Raw genomic sequence first — 18,691 nt, forward strand, 5'->3', positions numbered from 1 at the left:
GCTGGCTGCTCTGCTTCCAATCCAACTCTCTGCTAATTTGTCTGGAAAAGCAAAGGAAGGTGGCCTAAGGACCTGGGCTTCTGCTACCCTTGTGGGATACCCAGTAGTTTGGGGCTTTTGGCTTTGGCCTTGCCCAGCCCTGGCCATTGCTTCAATTTGGGAAGTAAGCCAATGAATGGATCAATCACTCTTTTCTCTCTCTACCTCCCTCCCTCCCTCTCCTCCTCCCTCCCTCCCTTTTTCCCTCTCTCCCTCTTTCTCTCCCTCTCTCTCCCTCTGTGTCTATAACTCTGCCTTTCAAATAAATAAATAAATGTTAACTAAATAAAAGATTAAAGTTTTATTAGTGATATTGAGGTAGAGGAGAATTAACAATTAGAAAAAAATTCAGTTATGCCTAAAACTTATGTGATAATAAAACTCATTAATCTGAAAACTTACAAACTAGACATAAAGATTTATACCATGAAAACTTCTTACCAAAATATATAACCCTTTTCTACGTATTAATGATCAACTAGACAATAAATATTGAGTGTCTATGAATTTAACACTATAAAATGCTGAAAGTGATAGGAATATGTGATCTCTGCCTTAAAGGAATATTATACACACATAAGTACTGCACACCTATACATATTTTGCCAAAACTCTATTCTAGGAACATAAGAAAGACATAATCAAGTTACAGATAAAGCTGTACAGACACACTTAGGTTATACTTCATTACAATTTATTTTCTAACTGTATAGTTGTAATAGATTTTTATTCCTGGCATAATTTTTATACTGTGAATGGGTAAGAGGAATTAGGTACTTTTATGCAAAATGAACTGGCTTGGAAATTGGGAGGTACCATTTGCTTCCCATGACAGTAAAAATCTGTTTAAAATGCCCCTACTCTGGGATTTTCTGAACTGGCAGATTTTCTGAACTAGCTCAGTTTTTATTTGCTGGAAAACTTAAATCTACTAAATCTTCCATCACAGATTCCTCTTAAGAGACATTACTCGGTTGGCGCCGTGGCTTAACAGGCTAATCCTCCGCCTTGCAGCGCCGACACACCGGGTTCTAGTCCCGGTTGGGGCGCCGGATTCTATCCCGGTTGCCCCTCTTCCAGGCCAGCTCTCTGCTATGGCCCAGGAAGGCAGTGGAGGATGGCCCAAGTCCTTGGGCCCTGCACCCCATGGGAGACCAGGAGAACCACCTGGCTCCTGCCTTCGGATCAGCACGATGCGCCGGCCGCAGCGGCCATTGGAGGGTGAACCAACGGCAAAAAGGAAGACCTTTCTCTCTCTCTCTCTCTCTCACTATCCACTCTGCCTGTCAAAAAAAAAAGAAAAAGAGAGAGACATTACTATGGCCACATATTTCTTGTATAATTTGCAGCCCATTAGATTGATGAGCTACTTGATGAACACCAGAATCAGTAGTTATCTCTGTATCCCCCACACAATATTTACGTGTACCTTAAGAGCTCTGAAATAACCTCTATTAACCTCTTGAAGTGCAATATTTTTTAAGAAGCCATTTTGCTTACTTTCCAAAACTTATTTAATCATGAAACCTTCAGAAGAAAATATTTTTGGAAAATACAAATAATGGAAATAAAATCTTTTTAAAAAAACAATTATTTACTGATTTGAAAGGCAGAGTTAAAGAGAGCTTGATCTTTCATCTATAGGTTCACACCCCAAGTGGATGCTTCAGCCAGGCTGAAAATGGGAGCCTCCGTCCAGGTCTTCCATATGGGTGGTAGGGGCCCAAGTACCCGTGCCATCTTTCTCTGCCCTCCCAGGTGCATTAGCAGGGAGCTGGATCAGAAGTGGTGCAGCCAGGACTGGAACTGGGCATTGCAGGTAAAGATTTAACCTGCTGAGCTACAATGCCAGCCCCTAGAATATCTTTTAAAAACTGCTAACAGATTCTTACTGGGAGCAGTTTTTCTGATGTTTTCCATGTTAGAAATCTGTAATAAAATATCTGAAGTTTAAAGTTATCTTGTTAGATTGTGATATGTAGTTTTTAAGTAGGTTGTATAATTTACTATTCCTTGTCCTAGTATGAAAAAGTTAGAATATACAGAATGGATGGATCATACCGTTCTGTTGAGCTGAAACATGGAAATAATACCACAGTACAGCAGATAATGGAAGGAATGCGTCTCTCTCAAGAAACACAGCAATATTTCACTATTTGGATCTGTTCAGAAAACCTTAGTAAGAAAGTTTTTTTATTTTTCTTTTTAAACTCTTATTTCATTTTGGGAGTGGTGTTGATAAACCTAGATATAACATTTTATATTGACCTTTGCATTTTTAAATACTGCAGTATTACTCTCTTTTTTATAAATTATTGTTCATTTCCTGAAACAGGTAAGCCCCTGGGCCCCCCTCCCCTGCTTCATTCAAAGCAGTGTTTAAGTAGTAAAACCTCAAATTCTTCTCACAGCAGTATTTGATTCAAATGATGTGAAATGTGGTATTTACTTGTACAGCTAGCCATTATTTTAACTGCTGATCTTAAACTAATATAATATTTTCCCCTATATTAGTTTTATTCCAAACTTTTTGATTCAAAGTCAACCTAGTACTGCTGTAGGCTTGTCTCTCGAAGTATTGGAAACATATGAAGGATTTAACTGATGCTGTTGATGATTTAATGGTTTAATATATCTCTTTCACACCAAATTCTCATTATGTCATAAATAAGGTATAATGGAATGAATAATTTTATGTACAGTATATATTTTATGTTAAGAATGTTAACATTATTAGAAACAAGTAGTTAACCACAAATTGGGTAATAATATTGATTCAAATAAATATTGATTTAATTTTAGACTCTTAATTTGTGCATGCAGATAGTCTAATACAAAGTTTCTGTGCATTGATAGAATTGGTTTATTTTAGATTATCACTTAATAAAGAAAAGATGTTTTTCAGGCCTTCAACTCAAGCCTTATCATAAACCCTTGCAACATGTTCGTGACTGGCCAGAAATACTTGCTGAATTGACTAATTTGGATCCCCAAAGGGAAACACCACAGCTTTTTCTGAGAAGAGACGTGAGGCTTCCTTTGGAAGTTGAAAAAAAGGTTTGCTTAGAAATCTATTCACCATCATTTAAATGCACTGAATCTATTGAGAATCTGTTGAGTAGGCACCAGAGGTAGAAATTGTACTGTTCCTGTATTAAGAGTTTTACTTCTGATTTTCTGTTCAGTTCTCACATGCCTGTGGTAAGTTGCAGTTTCCATTGCAATCCACTCCCATTGTCTTAAGAATACAAAAGAAATAAGGAAACTATCCTGAAGAAAATTAGCAAAGAGACAAATTATGCCGAAAATTAATTTTTATAATAGTTAGGAAATGGTGTCAAAGACAGACAATAAATGGTACTTAGTCGTGTAAATTTCAAAGGCAAAAAGAGATATTTTTTGGGGGACAGAGCAAGAAAAACACTTGGTAGAAACACTTAAATTTGCCAAGGAGAGGTAATTAAGTTATTCTCAGTGTTGAGTAGATGTTCTTGAATCAAGCAGAGAACTACATAGATAGTAAAACATCCGCTACAAACAATTATTTTTAAGATTTAAACTGCTGTACATTTTAGAGAAAAGGTGAGATAATACCATTAGATAAACAAGCAAGGGAGAAACCTGAGAGATTATAACAACTTAAACGATGTATGGTGATCTAAGTATGGAAGCTATGAAAACTGGGAGAAAAAATATAGTTGAAAGGTTTCACAATGTTAGTGAAAAAAACAGTGTGATTCTTCATCTAAGGGAATGTTACAACAGACAAGATTAGGCAAATTTTAATACATGAAGATTTCCATGCCCACATTCAGTCTTGGTAAATGTTTTGTACCTCTGTCTTGTCCCTTTTATATTTTCCCGTGAACTTTTTGAAGTTCCTACATATTCTGAAGCCAACAGATTTGATCCTGTAAGCCAAATATATGTTAGTTTCATAAAAATTTGTATGAAATTTACCAAGAGCTAAGGTTTTGAAATTTGTTATACATGTGTAAGAGTCACAATAGGGGCTAGCATTATGGGTTAATGGGTTAAGCTACCTGCAGAGGGCATCCCACGTGGACACAGGTTTGAATCTCAGCTGTTCCACTTTTGATCCAGCTCCTGCTGATGTGCCTGGGAAAACAGTGCAAGATGGCCCAAGTACCTGGGCCCTTGCCATGCATGGTAGACCCAGATGGAGTTCCAGGCTCTTTGTTTCAGTCTTGCCCAGTCCTAGCTGTTGTGGCCATTCGGGAGTGTTCTCTCTCTGTCTCCCCTTTTCTCTGTAACACTGCCTATCAATCAAATAAATAAATATTTTTTTAAAAAATCACAAAAACATAGTAAAAGAAAAAACCCACATTATCATCTCATTTAACACAAAAAAGACATTTGACAATTTTTTTTTTTTTTTTTGGACAGGCTGAGTTAGAGAGAGAGAGAGAGACAGAGAGAAAGGTCTTCCTTTTCTGTTGGTTCACCCCCCAAATGGCTACTATGGCCGGCGCGCTGTGCCAATCCGAAGCCAGGAGCCAGGTGCTTCTCCTGGTCTCCCATGCGGGTGCAGGGCCCAAACACTTGGGCCATCCTCCACTGCCTTCCCGGGCCGCAGCAGAGAGCTGGACTGGAAGAGGAGCAACCGGGACAGAATCCAGCGCCCCGACCGGGACTAGAACCCAGGGTGCCAGCACTGCAGGCGGAGGATTAGCCAAGTGAGCCATGGCGCCGGCCTTAACAAATTCTAATACCTTTTCATGGTAAGAACTCGGAAAACAAGGAACAAAAGGGAACTTCCTCAATGTAATAAAGGGTATTTATGAAAACTCCACAGCTAATGCCGTATGCAGTGGTGAAGGTCTAAAAACTTTCCTTCCAAGATCACGAATAAGACAAGGATGAATGTTTTCATCATTGCCATTTTACCTTGTACTGGGAATTGTAACCAAAGCAGCTAGACAAGGGGAAAGTAAAAGGGGAAGGGAGATACTTGAATTAGAAAAGAAAAACTGAAATTTTGTTTATTTGCAAATGTCAAATATATTAGAAATTCAAAAAAAAATTCTAAGAAAACTGCTGGAGCTAATAAATACATTTAGCAAAGTTACAGTGTATAAGCTCAATACACAGAAATCTGTGTGTTTTTGTATACCAGCAGTTAATAATCAAAAAGGGAAATTAAGAAATCCATTTAAATAACATCCAAAAGAGTAAAATGCCAAGGACTAAAATTAACAACAGCAGTTCCAGACTTATGCACTGAAAACTACAAAACACGACTGAATAATTAAATAATTAAATAACTAAAAGTAGATCCCCATGTTTGAGGATAGAAATATTTAATATTATTAGACAACAGTATTAGTAAAGTGATCTATAGATTTAATGCAATCCCTAATAAAATTCCAATACCTTTTTGTGCAGAGATGGAAAAGGCAGACCTCAAATTCACATGGATTTACAAAGGGCCTCGAATAGTTAAAGCAATCTTGAAGAAGAATAAAATAGAGGAATTCATGTCACAAGAAAAGGATTCAAACAACATCTCTCCAGGGAACCTATACAAGTGGTCAACAAGCACATGAAAATATGATTAACATCATTTGTTATTAGAGTTGTGCAAATCAAAACCACAATGAGAAACCCCCAAATAAGAATGTCTTTTTAAAAAAGGAAAATAATAAGTGCTTGTGAGGATATAGAGAAATTGGAAGCCTCACCTATTGCAAAGGGGGAATGTAAAATGATACAGCTACTATGGCAAAAAGTCAGGTGGTTCTTCAAAAACCTAAGCATAGACTTGCCATATGAGAGAATTTTTTAAAAATAGAGCACAAAATCATATTCTATTAAATCAGAATGTAAAATTCCAGTTAAAGCAATGCATAAAAGATTCTTACTGTCATAATATTATATTTAAAAAAGTTTAAAGCTAAAAATGAAATGTTCTACATAGAGCGTTCCAGGAAAAACAAGTATTGAAAACAGAATCCCAAACAGATACTTATACGTCATTATTCACTGCACTCTTATTCATAAAAGCTAAAAAAGTAGAAACAAAGAGTCCATCAAAAGATGACCAGACAAAATGAGGTATATTCATACAATGGAATATTACCCAGCACTAAAAAAGGATGAAGTTCTGATACATGTGACAGTATGAATGAACCTTGAAAACATGCAAACTTATTTAAGCCACGCAGAAAAGGGCAAATACCAGTGGGCTTCAAAAAGTCCATGGAAAATGGAATTAAAAGCTGTTAAGTTTGGTGCAAAAAATTTTTGAAATTTGTTTTTTTCATATCAATTTTCTATAAACTTTTTATAGACTTTATGTTAGAACTACAATAAACAAATTCGTAAAGACCTGTAGATGAGAGGTTACCACTTGAAGTGATGTCAAAGCTGTGGAAGTGGATACTAATGATGGTATTCCACATTGTGAATATTGTGAATGCTACTGAATTAGACACTTTAAAATGGCTTCAGTGTCAAATTTTACATTATATATATTACATATAATATCATTTTACATATAATACTCAATCTACTTTCTCTACCCAACTAATATTTTCAAAGTTGACTAAAGAAATATAATAATAAATTACATAATTTTATACATAAACTATAAAATAGTATACTTAAGTAAAAAGGAATCAAAGCTAATCAAGTTAAGGTGAATCAATATCAAGACCACCTGGCAGGGAAAACAGCAGAAGATGACCCAAGTGCTTCGGTTGTGACACCCATGTGAGATACCCAGATGGAGTTCTAGGCATCTGGCTTCAACTTGTCCAAGCCCCAGCCTTTTTTTGTCATTTGGGGAGTGAAACACTAGATGGAAAATATCTTTCTGTATCTCTGTCTCTCTGTCACTCTGCCTTTCAAATAAATAAATCTTTTTAAAAATAAAAAATTTATTTATTTGAAAGGCAGAGTGACAGAGAGAGAAGGAGAGGCAGAGAGAGAAAGAGAGGTCTTCCATCTGCTGGTTCACTCCCCAATTGGCTGCAGCAGCTGGAGCTGTGCTGATCCGAAGCCGGGATCCAGGAGCTTCTTCCGGGTCTCCCACATGGGTGCAAGGGTCCAAGGACTTGGGCCATCTTCTACTGCTATCCCAGGCCAGAGCAGAGAGCTGGATCAGAAGTGGAGCAGCTGGGAGACTGGCACTGCAGGCAGCAGCTTTACCCACTACACCCCATAAATAAAGCTTTTTAAAAAATATGTGTGTGTGTGTGTATATATATATATATATACACACACACACATACATACATACATATATATGATCATCTGGTAAACTAATTTTGACTTTCATATAATTCCTATTTGTACCATCTGAAAAATTAAAAAATTATATGTATTAGTATCTTTTTTTAGGTTGAAAGTGGCTTGATTTCATTAGGAAAGAATTGTTTGCTAAAACTCATTAAATATGCCATTGGAAATTGCAAATATTATGAGCTACTCAGACTCTTCAAATTTATTAAGTCTATTTTAATTAGAAAAATATGCTTTCAGTCTTTTTCCCCAATATTTTATTTTGGAAACTTAAGGGAAAAAAGCCCATAGGAAAATTGAAAAAGTAATATAATTCACACTATGGACCATTCATTAAATGGACTAGTTGTTAACATTTTGCTACATTTACTTCATCTTTCCTTTTTTTTTTCCTTTGTGAATCATTTTTAATTGAGTTGCAAATATCACGGCACTTCATTGTCCACATGTTCTGGCATGCATCTAAGAATAAGGACATGTGAAAGTACTTCAAAGAGTTCATGGAAAATGGAAATAAAAGATGTTAATTTTAGTACCAACCATAGTTTTTTCATAACATGCATTTTCCATGAGCTTTCTGAAGACTCATCGTACCTACATACCACAGTATCATTTTCAACCTAATAAAATTAATATTTTCATGTTAACATCTATTATTTGATCCAAATTCAGATTTCTTTCCCAATCCTTCATAAAGTCTTTTCTAACTCACACCTGCAGAATCTAGTCAGAGTTCTTGCTTTGTGTTTGCTTTTGTTTAATCTCTTTAAATCTAGAATAGTTCTCATGCCAGTTTTTTATATTGTGATAGAATATTGTAAGGTAGAAAAAATAGTATTTTATTTAGTATGACAATTATTTTTGCCACAAGGACTTAGAGTCATTGTAAATTATATTTGGAAATGCTTTAATTTTTTTTCAGAAACTTTATAATAGTTATATATAGTTATAATTATTTCCAAGTACAAGTATATTCTTTTTTTTTTTTTTTTAATAGGCAGAGTGGACAGTGAGAGAGAGAGAGACAGAGAGAAAGGTCTTCCTTTTCTGTTGGTTCACCCTCAGTGGCCACTCCAGCCAGTGCGCTGCAGCCGAAGCCAGGAGCCAGGTGCTTCTCCTGGTCTCCCATGCAGGTGCAGGGCCCAAAGACCTGGGCCATCCCCCACTGCAATCCTGGGCCACAGCAGAGAGCTGGACCGGAAGAGGAGCAACCGGGACAGAACCGGCACCCCAACCCGGACTAGAACCCGTAGTGCCAGCGCCGCAGGCAGAGGATTAGCCTATTGAGCTGCAGCGCCAGCCAAATATATTCTTTATAGTAGTATTTCTCAATCTTTATTACTCTTACTGGATAAAATGAAACTTCAAAGTTTTTAAAACTTAAAAAAAAATCTATACTCCAATGTTATTTGAAACTGTAAATTATGTTAACATTAAATCAAAAACTGTTTGAAAACAAACTTTTTAAAATTAGATTTGTCCTGGTAATTGACAATTCTTTCTGTCTTCTTTGAAGTTCACTACTATATTGTACAAAGCATAGATGACAGAAAAATGTTTCAGGACTATAAGGATTTAGGTAAAATTGTTGCTAGAAGTTATCCTTATTCATAAGCTAGTGATAGCATTGTTAGATGGTGGCAAACGACAGCCTCGGCCATGTCCTGCCTGCTGCCTCATTCTGTACAGCCCACAAGCTAAGAGGAGTTTTTAGTATTTTTAATGGATAACAAAAATCAAAATAATATTTCAAGTAGAAATTTTATTAAATTTTGATTTCACTATCTTATGTAAAGTTTACCAAAACCTAGCACCACACCTATTTGTTGATGTGTTGCCTGTGACTGTTGCTGAGTGGTTGTAACAGAGGTTGTATGGCTAACAGATCTTAATAACTGTCTTAATTACGTAACAGTAGAAGTTGCTGATACCTGTTCTAAAGTAGTATCAGTTCATTTATGCAGATACGTACTTTTGCTTTTTCCATACTAGACAATGACAAGTTGTACATTTGTAAAAGGAAATTGTAGTCTAATAACCAAATTATACTTTCTCTCTTTAAGATTGAAGACCCACTAGCTATTCTTATTCTCTTTGATGAAGCCAGATATAACTTACTGAAGGGCTTTTATACAGCTCCTGATGCCAAACTGATAACATTGGCAAGTCTACTGTTGCAAATAGTTTATGGAAATTATGAGAGTAAGAAACACAAGCAAGGTTTCCTGAAGTAAGTATTTAATAGAATGTATGATCTTGTATTTTTAGAATCTGTTTAAGAAAGTTGAAAAATGTTTATTAGAAAATATTTGTACATTTGTTTGGAATTAAATATTTAAGTACAAGGCATAGAATGATAAAAAGCTACTATAGTAATGTATATTTATAGTCTTATATTTTTCAAAGTTATTTTTCTTTAATTTGACTATAGTATGATATGCTTTAGATTTTCTTTAAATTTCTTTACTATATATTTAAATAATTTCACTATTACCTGACTTGAATAAAGAGTAAAAAAAATTTAAAGGTAAAAACTAATGTCATGTTCAGTCTTTGAGAGAACACTGAGATTTTAGTACATCTGAAGTTTGTCTTTTGTGGTTTTCAATTTTCAAAAATATTTTCTGGTTATTGAAAGAAGAAACATTTCTGTACATTGATATTAGGATTGTGACTTTTTTGCTTAAAATTTTTAAAGTTCTCTAATATTTTATAGCATTTTTCAGCTTAAAAATTGTTACTTCAAGCCACTTGTAACATGATTACTATAATTTAGCTCTTAAAGATGATTCATTTAATGTATGTTGGCATGTGTATTTATAGTGAAGAAAATCTAAAATCCATTGTACCTATCACCAAACTGAAAAGTAAGGCACCTCACTGGACAAACCGAATACTTCATGAATACAAAGTAAGTTATTTAATAACCATAAAATCATTTCATAGCTTAGTTGAAATTTTATTAATGTTATTAATGATTTGAATTTGTATAGTTTTAGTTCTGAAAACTAAAAATGGATGTAGATCATGATGCCTGTAGCTTAAAATAGCAAGCTATTTTTTACTTTAGTATAATGTAGAGTCTGTTACCAAATACCATATACTGAATGTTGAGATATGGGACAGAGGTAAAAATTTGGAATAATATACTGTCCTTGCCCATGAGGCGCTTAAAACCTAATAGATTGTACAAGCAACATTTTTTTAAAAAAATTAAGATCACAAAAGAAGATACTTTTGGGATAATGTGCCATAATTCTATTTTTTAGAGTTAGCCTTCATTTTAGAAGCTGCCTAGTTAACATTATTGGATTATCAAAGATAACGCTTTCCTTTCACATCTCCTTTATTTTTATTTTACTTTATTTCTAGAATCTTAGTACAAGCGAGGGTGTTAGCAAAGAAATGCATCACCTTCAGCGCATGTTCCTGCAGAATTGTTGGGAAATTCCCACCTATGGAGCAGCCTTTTTCACAGGACAGATATTTACAAAGGCAAGCCCCAGCAATCATAAAGTCATCCCTGTGTACGTAGGCGTGAATATAAAAGGACTTCACCTCCTCAACATGGAAACTAAGGTAGCTGCTCAGCTGTTTTTGACCACTCACAACATCTGTTATCTAAAATAGCAGTACAGCCTACACAAAGAATCTAGAGATGTTATATATACAAAGTTATTCATTGTAAAAGATCAGAGGGAAAAGTGAAGTGACTCTTGATAGGGGGTTAATATTTTTAATTATAGTACGTTTCTGCATTGGAATACCTTTCAGGCATATAAGAATAAAGAATATTTTTGTGTAAAAGGATCTCCAAGATATATTCAGTGAAAAAGATGTTGAACCATATGTAATACACTATCAGTGGTGTGAAAATGGGTGGAAATGGAGACTATCTTTGCATAAATATATGTTGCTTTGTATGCATTGAGAACTATCTTAAAGCCTTTAGGGAAAGGATCCAGTTTACTGGGAATAGGAGTTAGGAGGGAAACTTTTTACTATCTTAATGTCTCAATTTGGGCTGCTGTAACAAAGTACTGTACTGTAGAGATTGAATGGTTTCTAAATAACAGATGTTTACTTCTCCTGGAAACTAGAAGTCCAAGATCAGGGCTCCTACATTTTGGGTTCCGGTGAGGACCTGTTTCTGGGTTGCAGATGGCCACCTCCTTGTTGTTTCCTCACATGGCTGAGAAAGCAAGAGAGCACACTAATTGCTCATGACCTGATTGCCTCCCAAAAGCCTCACCTCTAATACCATCACAGTAGGGGATACAATTTCAGCATAGGAACAAGAGAACACAGACATTGAGTCCATAACAATAGTTTGAACTTTGTGAATGTATTGTCTGTTGACATCATCAAGTGGTGATTGAAATGAAAAAATATAGAGATTTAAAAAGAAAGATAGGATATATGATGCAAGGGTTTTGCTTTGAAAATTATGATTCTCTCTGCTATGGCCCAGGAAGGCAGTGTAGGATGGCCCAAGTCCTTGGGCCCTGCACCCGCATGGGAGACCAGGAGAAGCACTGGCTCCTGGCTTCAGATCAGCACGATGCGCTGGCCACAGCGCCATTGGAGGGTGAACCAATGGCAAAGGAAGACCTTTCTCTGTCTCTCTCTCACTATCCACTCTGCCTGTCAAAAAAAAAAAAAAAAAAAAAAAAATTATGATTAATACAAGCTTTTGGGGGACAAGATAATCACAGAAGAGATTATGAAAATCAATTAGAACGTTAAAGATCATTTCTTTTTTCTTTTTTTTACTTTCTTTTTTTGACAGGCAGAGTGGACAGTGAGAGAGAGACAGAGAGAAAGGTCTTCCTTTTGCCGTTGGTTCACCCTCCAATGGCCGCCACAGCCGGCGCGCTGCAGCTGGCACACTGCGCTGGTCCAAAGGCAGGGGCCAGGTGCTTATCCTGGTCTCCCATGGGGTGCAGAGCCCAAGGACTTGGACCATCCTCCACTGTACTCCTGGGCCATAGCAGAGAGCTGGCCTGGAAGAGGGACAGCCGGGACAGAATCCAATGTGCTGGCACCGCAGGCGGAGGATTAGCCTATTGAGCCGTGGTGCCAGCCTAAAGACCTTCTCAAACAAAAATTTATTACTTTATGATACTCCTTCTTCAAATTAAAGCACTGTAATACAAAATACAGGGTTATCAATTATTTTCACATATTTAGCACATTTAAGCAAGATAAACAGCTTTTTAGTTTATGGTAGGAAGCTAATAAAAATCAACTCTGTTCATTCAGATGTCAGGAATAGCCAATTTTTCATTTCAGTGAAAGTGGCAGTTAAACTTACCCATTTTAAAAGCCATTTCATGGGGCTAGTGCCAAGGTACAGTGGGTTAATCCTCTGCCTGTAGCACCGACATCCCATATGGGCACCGGTTCTAGTCCCGGCTGCTCCTCTTCCCATCCAGCTCTCTGCTGTGGCCTGGGAAAGCAGTGGAGGATGGCCCAAGTCCTTGGGCCCCTGCACCTGCATGGGAAACCAGGAAGAAGCTCCTGGCTTTGGATCAGCATAGCTCCGGCCATTTCGGCCATTTGGGGAGTGAACCAGCGGAAGGAAGACCTTTCTCTCTGTCTCTCCCTCTCACTGTCTGTAACTCTACCTCTCAAATAAATAAATAAATAATTTTAAAAAAAGGTCATTTCAGTTTCTGAAAATTTTTTAAAGACTTATTTTATTTATTTATTTATTTGAAAGGCAGAGTTACAGAGCGAGGTAGAGACAGCAAGAGAGAGAAGGAGAGGTCTTCCATCTGATGTTTCACTCCCCAGATGGCTGCAACAGCTGGAGCTGCACCGATCCGAAGCCAGGAGCCAGGAGCTTCTTCCTGGTCTCCCATGCAGGTGCAAGGGCCCAAGCACTTGGGCCATCCTCCACTGCCTTCCCAGGCCATAGCAGAGAGCTGGATGGGAAGAGGAGCAGCCGGGACTAGAACCGGCATCTGGGATGCCAGCGCTTCAGGTCAGGGCTTTAACCTGCTGCACCATAGTACCAGCCCCCTCAGTGTCTGAAATTTTATCATAAGCCTAGTGTTTGTTTTCTTTATTTTTATTTAATTATTTTTATTTCAAAGGGGGAGAGAGGCTTAGACACACAGAGACCTCTCTTCCACTGGTTCATCATCCAGATGCCCACAATGGCCACAGTTGGGAGTCAGGAACTCAGTCCAGATCTCTCGTGTGGGTGGCAGGGACCCAAACACTTGCCATCACGTCACCCAGGGATATGTGTTAGCGGGCAGGTGGAGTCAGGAGTGGAGCCAGGACTTGAACCCAGGCAGTCTGGTATGGATGTGGGATCCCACCTGATGTCTTAACCGCAAGCCTAACCATCCGCCTCTTGTTTTCTGCATTTTTAATGAGGAAATTATGTAATTATATAACTTTTTAAAGCATGCCAATCAGTTACTTTGCTGTGCCTTTAGATATGCCTGTGGATGAAGCTAAAGATTAATCTAGTGACATAGGGTGGAATAGGGGTCTGGTTTCAGTAATTGACCTGTATCTTGATTTCTTGAAGTAACATACATAGCTTGCTTTTGGATCATCTGCTTATCATTTTCTTTCTTTATTTTTTTTTTTTAGCTAAAAACTTATTTATTTAAAAGGCAGAGTTACAGAGAGGAAGAGAGAAGAGAGAGGGAAATCTTCCATCTGGTGCTTCATCCCCTAAATGGCCACAACAGCCAGGGCTGTGCCAGGTTGAAACCAGGAGCCTGGAATTCCATCCCTGTCTCTCACTTGGGTTACAGGAGCCAAAGAGCCTGAGCCATCCTCTGCTGCTTTTCCAGGAGCATTAGCAGGGAGCTGGATGGGACCAGCGCTCATATAGAATGGCAGCATTGCAGGCAGGGACTTAAGTCACTGCACCACAGTGCTGGCCCCTGCTTGTATCATTTTCTATTAAAACGATTTTGTTCAGGGGCCGGCATTGTGGCGTAATGGGTAAAGTCGCTGCCTAAGTGGCAGTACCGGTTCAAGTCCCGGCTGCTCTACTTCCAATCCAGGTCTCTGCTATGGCCTGGGAAAGCAGCGGAGGATGGCCCAAGTCCTTGGGCTCCTGCACCCATGTGGGAGACCAGAAGACTGGCTCCTGGCTTCAGATCAGTGCAGCTGCAGCCATTGTGGCCATCTGGGGAATGAACCAGCAGATAAAAGACCTCTCTCTTTGTCTCTGCTACCGCCTCTCTGTAACTCTGCCTTTCAAATAAATAAATCTTTTTTTTTTAAAAAAGACTATTTTGTTCATGCAGAGTAACTTCCTGCTTATTATCATATGGCTGCTTTCTACTTCTTTTGTCAAATATTTCTTAAACAAAATGGAGGAAGGGGCCAGTATTATGGTATAGCAAGTTAAGCCTCTGCCTGTGACACCAGCATCCCATGTGGATGCCAGTTCAAGTCCTCGCTGCTCCACTTCCAATCCTGCTCCTTGCTAATGAGCCTGGGAAGGCAGCACAAGATGGCTGGTGTACTTGGGTCCCTGCTACTCATGTGGGAAACTCAGAGTTCCAGGTTCCTGGCTTTAGCCTGCCCAGCCCTAGCCATTGCAGCCAGTGAACCAGTAGATAGAAGATCTCTGTCTCTCTCCCTCTTTCTTTCTTTCTTTTTTTAAGATTTTATTTATTTATATAACAGAGTTACAGACAGTGAGAAGGAGAGACAGAGAGAGAGGTCTTCATCCGCTGGTTCACTCCCCAAATGGAGCTGGATCAATCCAAAGCCAGGATTCAGGAGCTTCTTCTGAGTCTCCCATGTGGGTGCAGGGGCCCAAGCACTTGAGCCATCTTCCACTGCTTTCCCAGGCCATAGAAGAGAGCTGGATTGGAAGTGGGGCAGCCAGCACTCAAACTGGTGTCCATGTGGAATGCCAGTGCCACAGGCAGAGTATTTTTTCTTTCTTTCTTTTTTTTTTTTTTTATTTTTTTTTATTTTTTGACAGGCAGAGTGGATAGTGAGAGAGAGACAGAGAGAAAGGTCTTCCTTTTGCCGTTGGTTCACCCTCCAATGGCCGCTGCGGTAGCACGCTGCGGCCGGCGCACCGCGCTGATCCGATGGCAGGAGCCAGGTGCTTCTCCTGGTCTCCCATGGGGTGCAGGGCCCAAGCACTTGGGCCATCCTCCACTGCATTCCCTGGCCACAGCAGAGAGCTGGCCTGGAAGAGGGGCAACTGGGACAGGATCGGTGCCCCGACCGGGACTAGAACCCGGTGTGCCGGCGCCGGCGCCGCAAGGCGGAGGATTAGCCTAGTGAGCCGCGGCGCCGGCCACACAGGCAGAGTATTAACCTACTGCACCACAGTGCCAGCCCCCCCCCCTTTCTTAAACTCTGCCTTATCAAATTATAATAATAAAAAGCCCCCTCACCCATTTCAAGAAATATTTCCTCTGCTATTTTGGAATATTTTACGCCAGCATCGACAAATTTTTCTTTATAGAACTGAATAGTATTGCTATGGATGTGACACTGTGTCATTTCTCTAAGCTATATTTTATGTTTGACTTGATTGCATTCTGAGTTGGGGGAATAATAAAAAGTTTTTACAGTATTCAAATGATGATTCAGCACTGTATTACTTCGTTTATGAAAAATATTCTGGTCCAGGAGTTAAATAAGTGAGATTAGCAGTAGCAGGCAGAAGGATGACAGATAGCAATGTTATTGGACAGTCTGGTTTTTCAGGATAAGATAATTCAATTTCTAGAAATAGAAATAGAAATAGAAATGCTGTCCTTGGGTCTATAAAAAGATGATTGGGCCAAAGGCTAAAGATGTGTTTTGTCCATATAATTATTACCTTATGGTCTGTAAGTTACTGATAAACTGGGGGCACCTTTGAAAGCTGTAAGATGATTATATTTTCCAGTCATCAAAGGTGGGCACAGCCAGTTGTCCCCAGTCATCTTAGCTTGACCAAAGTCTGCCTAGGGTTCAGTTTGACGAGCTTTGCTAAAATCAACACCTTCATCTGCAAAAACACCTTCATTTGCCTTTGAAACTCTGCATAGGATACCTTACCTCAGAAATTAACTCTCAGGAAAAACTGTAGAGTACAGCCACGTTGTGAAGACAGTTACTGCTACCTTCTCTATCTTCTTTCTCTTTAAATAAGAAAAGTTACCCATCAGAAAATACAGCTCAGCCACTTCCATATGCTCACCATTTGGCTGTTCTACTTCAGTGAAATGTAAGCACTGTTGAATGGGAAAATGTACTGCCGGGGCGCACTGTTGGATGGCTGGGAGTCAGTAAAGTACACTGCCACACAGACCATAGATTATCTTTTGCTGATGGCAACTTATGTTGACCACAGTGTCCTTCTGTAATGAGAGCGTTTGTTGACATGTCATTATGGGTGTTTTAACAACCAGTTGTCAGCATATCATTCCCTGTGACCAGTTGTTAACATTCCTGGTTCTCCTGTCTGCTGTCACCAGTGTGCTGCTGCTGACTGCTGCGGTTGGCCCTGCCCTGCTCTCTGCTGTCCGCTGTCCTTGGCAGCTGTTTCTCGCGTGGTTTCTGACTTTCCTCACTGAGCACCTTGCCTGCTGGAGGGCCCGTGTCCTTCTGGGCACTGCTTTTTCCTTCCGAGCAGACTGACCACGTCAGCCACCTGCGGCCCTTGACTCTTAAGCTCCACTCGCTTATTTTCATTATTTAGGGTTTCTCAGGAATGCCTTCGCACTGCACATTGTCCTTCAACATAAAACTTTTATTGGTACCTTATGGACTCGGTACTTTTGTTAGAAACCTGGCCTCCCTATAAATGAAGAGTACCACGGATGTATTTTGTTCTGTGTAACTAAACTGCTCTGACGCTATATTAATGGACTATTTTCTGCCTTTGATGAAATAAAATTCACATGATTAATCCAAAAGATAGACAGTTTTAGGGATTATATCTTAACTCAGTGTTTTAGTCTGCAAGTTGATTGACTATTGCTATCTATAGCTATATGCTGGATATCTTATGTATAAAGTTATATTTTATAGTATGAATGCAGATGGCTGGTTTTTAGAGGTTAATTAGGTTTTTATTATATATAATGTACACTCATAAATGAATTTCATTTAATTGTGTTTCATTTACGAGAACTGCACTAAACTATTATCTTTTTTTTTGTATCCTTAGGTTACTTTCAATCTTAGGTTACAAGAATAGCTATTCATAGAAAGCTAGTATTTCTAAATGTCTTTTATTTTTATTTATTTATTTACTTTTAAAGATTTATTTTAGTTATTTCAAAGGCAGAGTTACAGAGGGAGGGAGGGAGACACAGAGACAGATCTTCCATCTACTGCTTCACTCCTCAAATGGCCACAAAGGCCAGGTCTGGGTCAGGTTGAAGCCAGGAGCCAGGAGCTTCATCTAGGTCTCCTATGTAGGTGCAGGGATCCAAGCACTTGGGGCATCTTCTGATGCTTTCCCAAGTGCATTAGCAGGGAACTGGATTGAAAGTGGAGTAGCCAGGACTCACATTGGCATCCATATGGGATGCTGGTGTTGGAAGTGGCCTGTTACCCCACAGGGCCAGCCCAACATGAACCTTTAGAGAATGACACCACAGTTTCTTTGTATATATGTACACAAAGAAAATGCAAGCTACTGCTAAAAGAATTATTAGAAAATAATTAAAAGTATATCTAAGCTTCCTTAAACAAACATTATGTTAGGAAAATGTGGAGACAGATTAGTTGGATATTGGTTTTTTAATGGTTTTGTTGAATTTATGAGAGGTATAATACTGATTTTTTTTAATCATGCTTATTTTCACAATAAGTATATCAGTGTACTTACTTTCAGTGAGACGAAATTGCCTGTCAACCTATTCCTAATGCATGAATCTCAGACCTGAATGTACTATCTGACTATTCAAAAAAAAAAAAAGAAACTGAATAATTTAAAGAGATCATTTTTAACCTGCAGAAAATAAAAGTTTGTAGTACACGTCATTGTCCTTAAAGTCGCTGATAGCATGGGCATCTTTAAAAAGTTTTGCTATGGCTGGCGTCGTGGCATAGCTGCTGAAGTCTCTGCTTAACAGTGCTGGCATCCCATATGGACACCAGTTCGAGTCCTGGCTGCTCCTCTTCTGATACAGCTCCCTGTTAATAGCCTGGGAAAGCAGTGGAAGATGGCCCAGGTTCTTGAGCCCTTGTACCCGCATAGGAGACCTGGAAGAAGCTCCTGGCTCCTGGTTTCGGCCTGACCCAGCCCTGGCCATTGCTGCCATCTGGGGAGACAACCAGCAGATAGGAGATATTCTTTCTCTCTCTCCCTCTCTCGCTCTCCCTCTCCCTTTTCTTCTCTCTTCCTCCCTCTCTCCCCTGCTCTCCCCCGCCATGTAACTCTTATTTTTAAATT

The 18,691-nt window shown here is 38.8% G+C and overlaps 1 protein-coding gene and 1 long non-coding RNA gene across 4 annotated transcripts in view; one reads left to right on the forward strand and one right to left on the reverse strand.

Moving 5' to 3' along the window:
- KRIT1 (KRIT1 ankyrin repeat containing) overlaps positions 1 to 18,691 on the forward strand; it is a 41,931-nt gene that overhangs the window by 21,020 nt on the left and 2,220 nt on the right. For all 3 annotated transcript variants that reach the window (XM_062179113.1, XM_062179115.1, XM_062179114.1), the window contains 5 exons: positions 2,062 to 2,218; positions 2,945 to 3,096; positions 9,366 to 9,532; positions 10,126 to 10,213; positions 10,675 to 10,881. In XM_062179113.1, coding sequence (XP_062035097.1) covers positions 2,062 to 2,218; positions 2,945 to 3,096; positions 9,366 to 9,532; positions 10,126 to 10,213; positions 10,675 to 10,881 — 771 coding nt within the window. The remainder of the gene's footprint in view (positions 1 to 2,061; positions 2,219 to 2,944; positions 3,097 to 9,365; positions 9,533 to 10,125; positions 10,214 to 10,674; positions 10,882 to 18,691) is intronic.
- Positions 3,058 to 18,691, reverse strand: part of LOC133749779 (uncharacterized) — a 68,334-nt gene continuing 52,700 nt past the window's right edge. The window contains exons 3-4 of the long non-coding RNA XR_009864616.1: positions 5,434 to 5,579; positions 3,058 to 4,319 (exon numbers count right to left, since the gene is read on the reverse strand). This is a non-coding gene — a long non-coding RNA (uncharacterized LOC133749779). The remainder of the gene's footprint in view (positions 4,320 to 5,433; positions 5,580 to 18,691) is intronic.

This window comes from Lepus europaeus, chromosome 20, assembly GCF_033115175.1.
Source record: "Lepus europaeus isolate LE1 chromosome 20, mLepTim1.pri, whole genome shotgun sequence".
Classification (NCBI taxonomy): domain Eukaryota; kingdom Metazoa; phylum Chordata; class Mammalia; order Lagomorpha; family Leporidae; genus Lepus; species Lepus europaeus.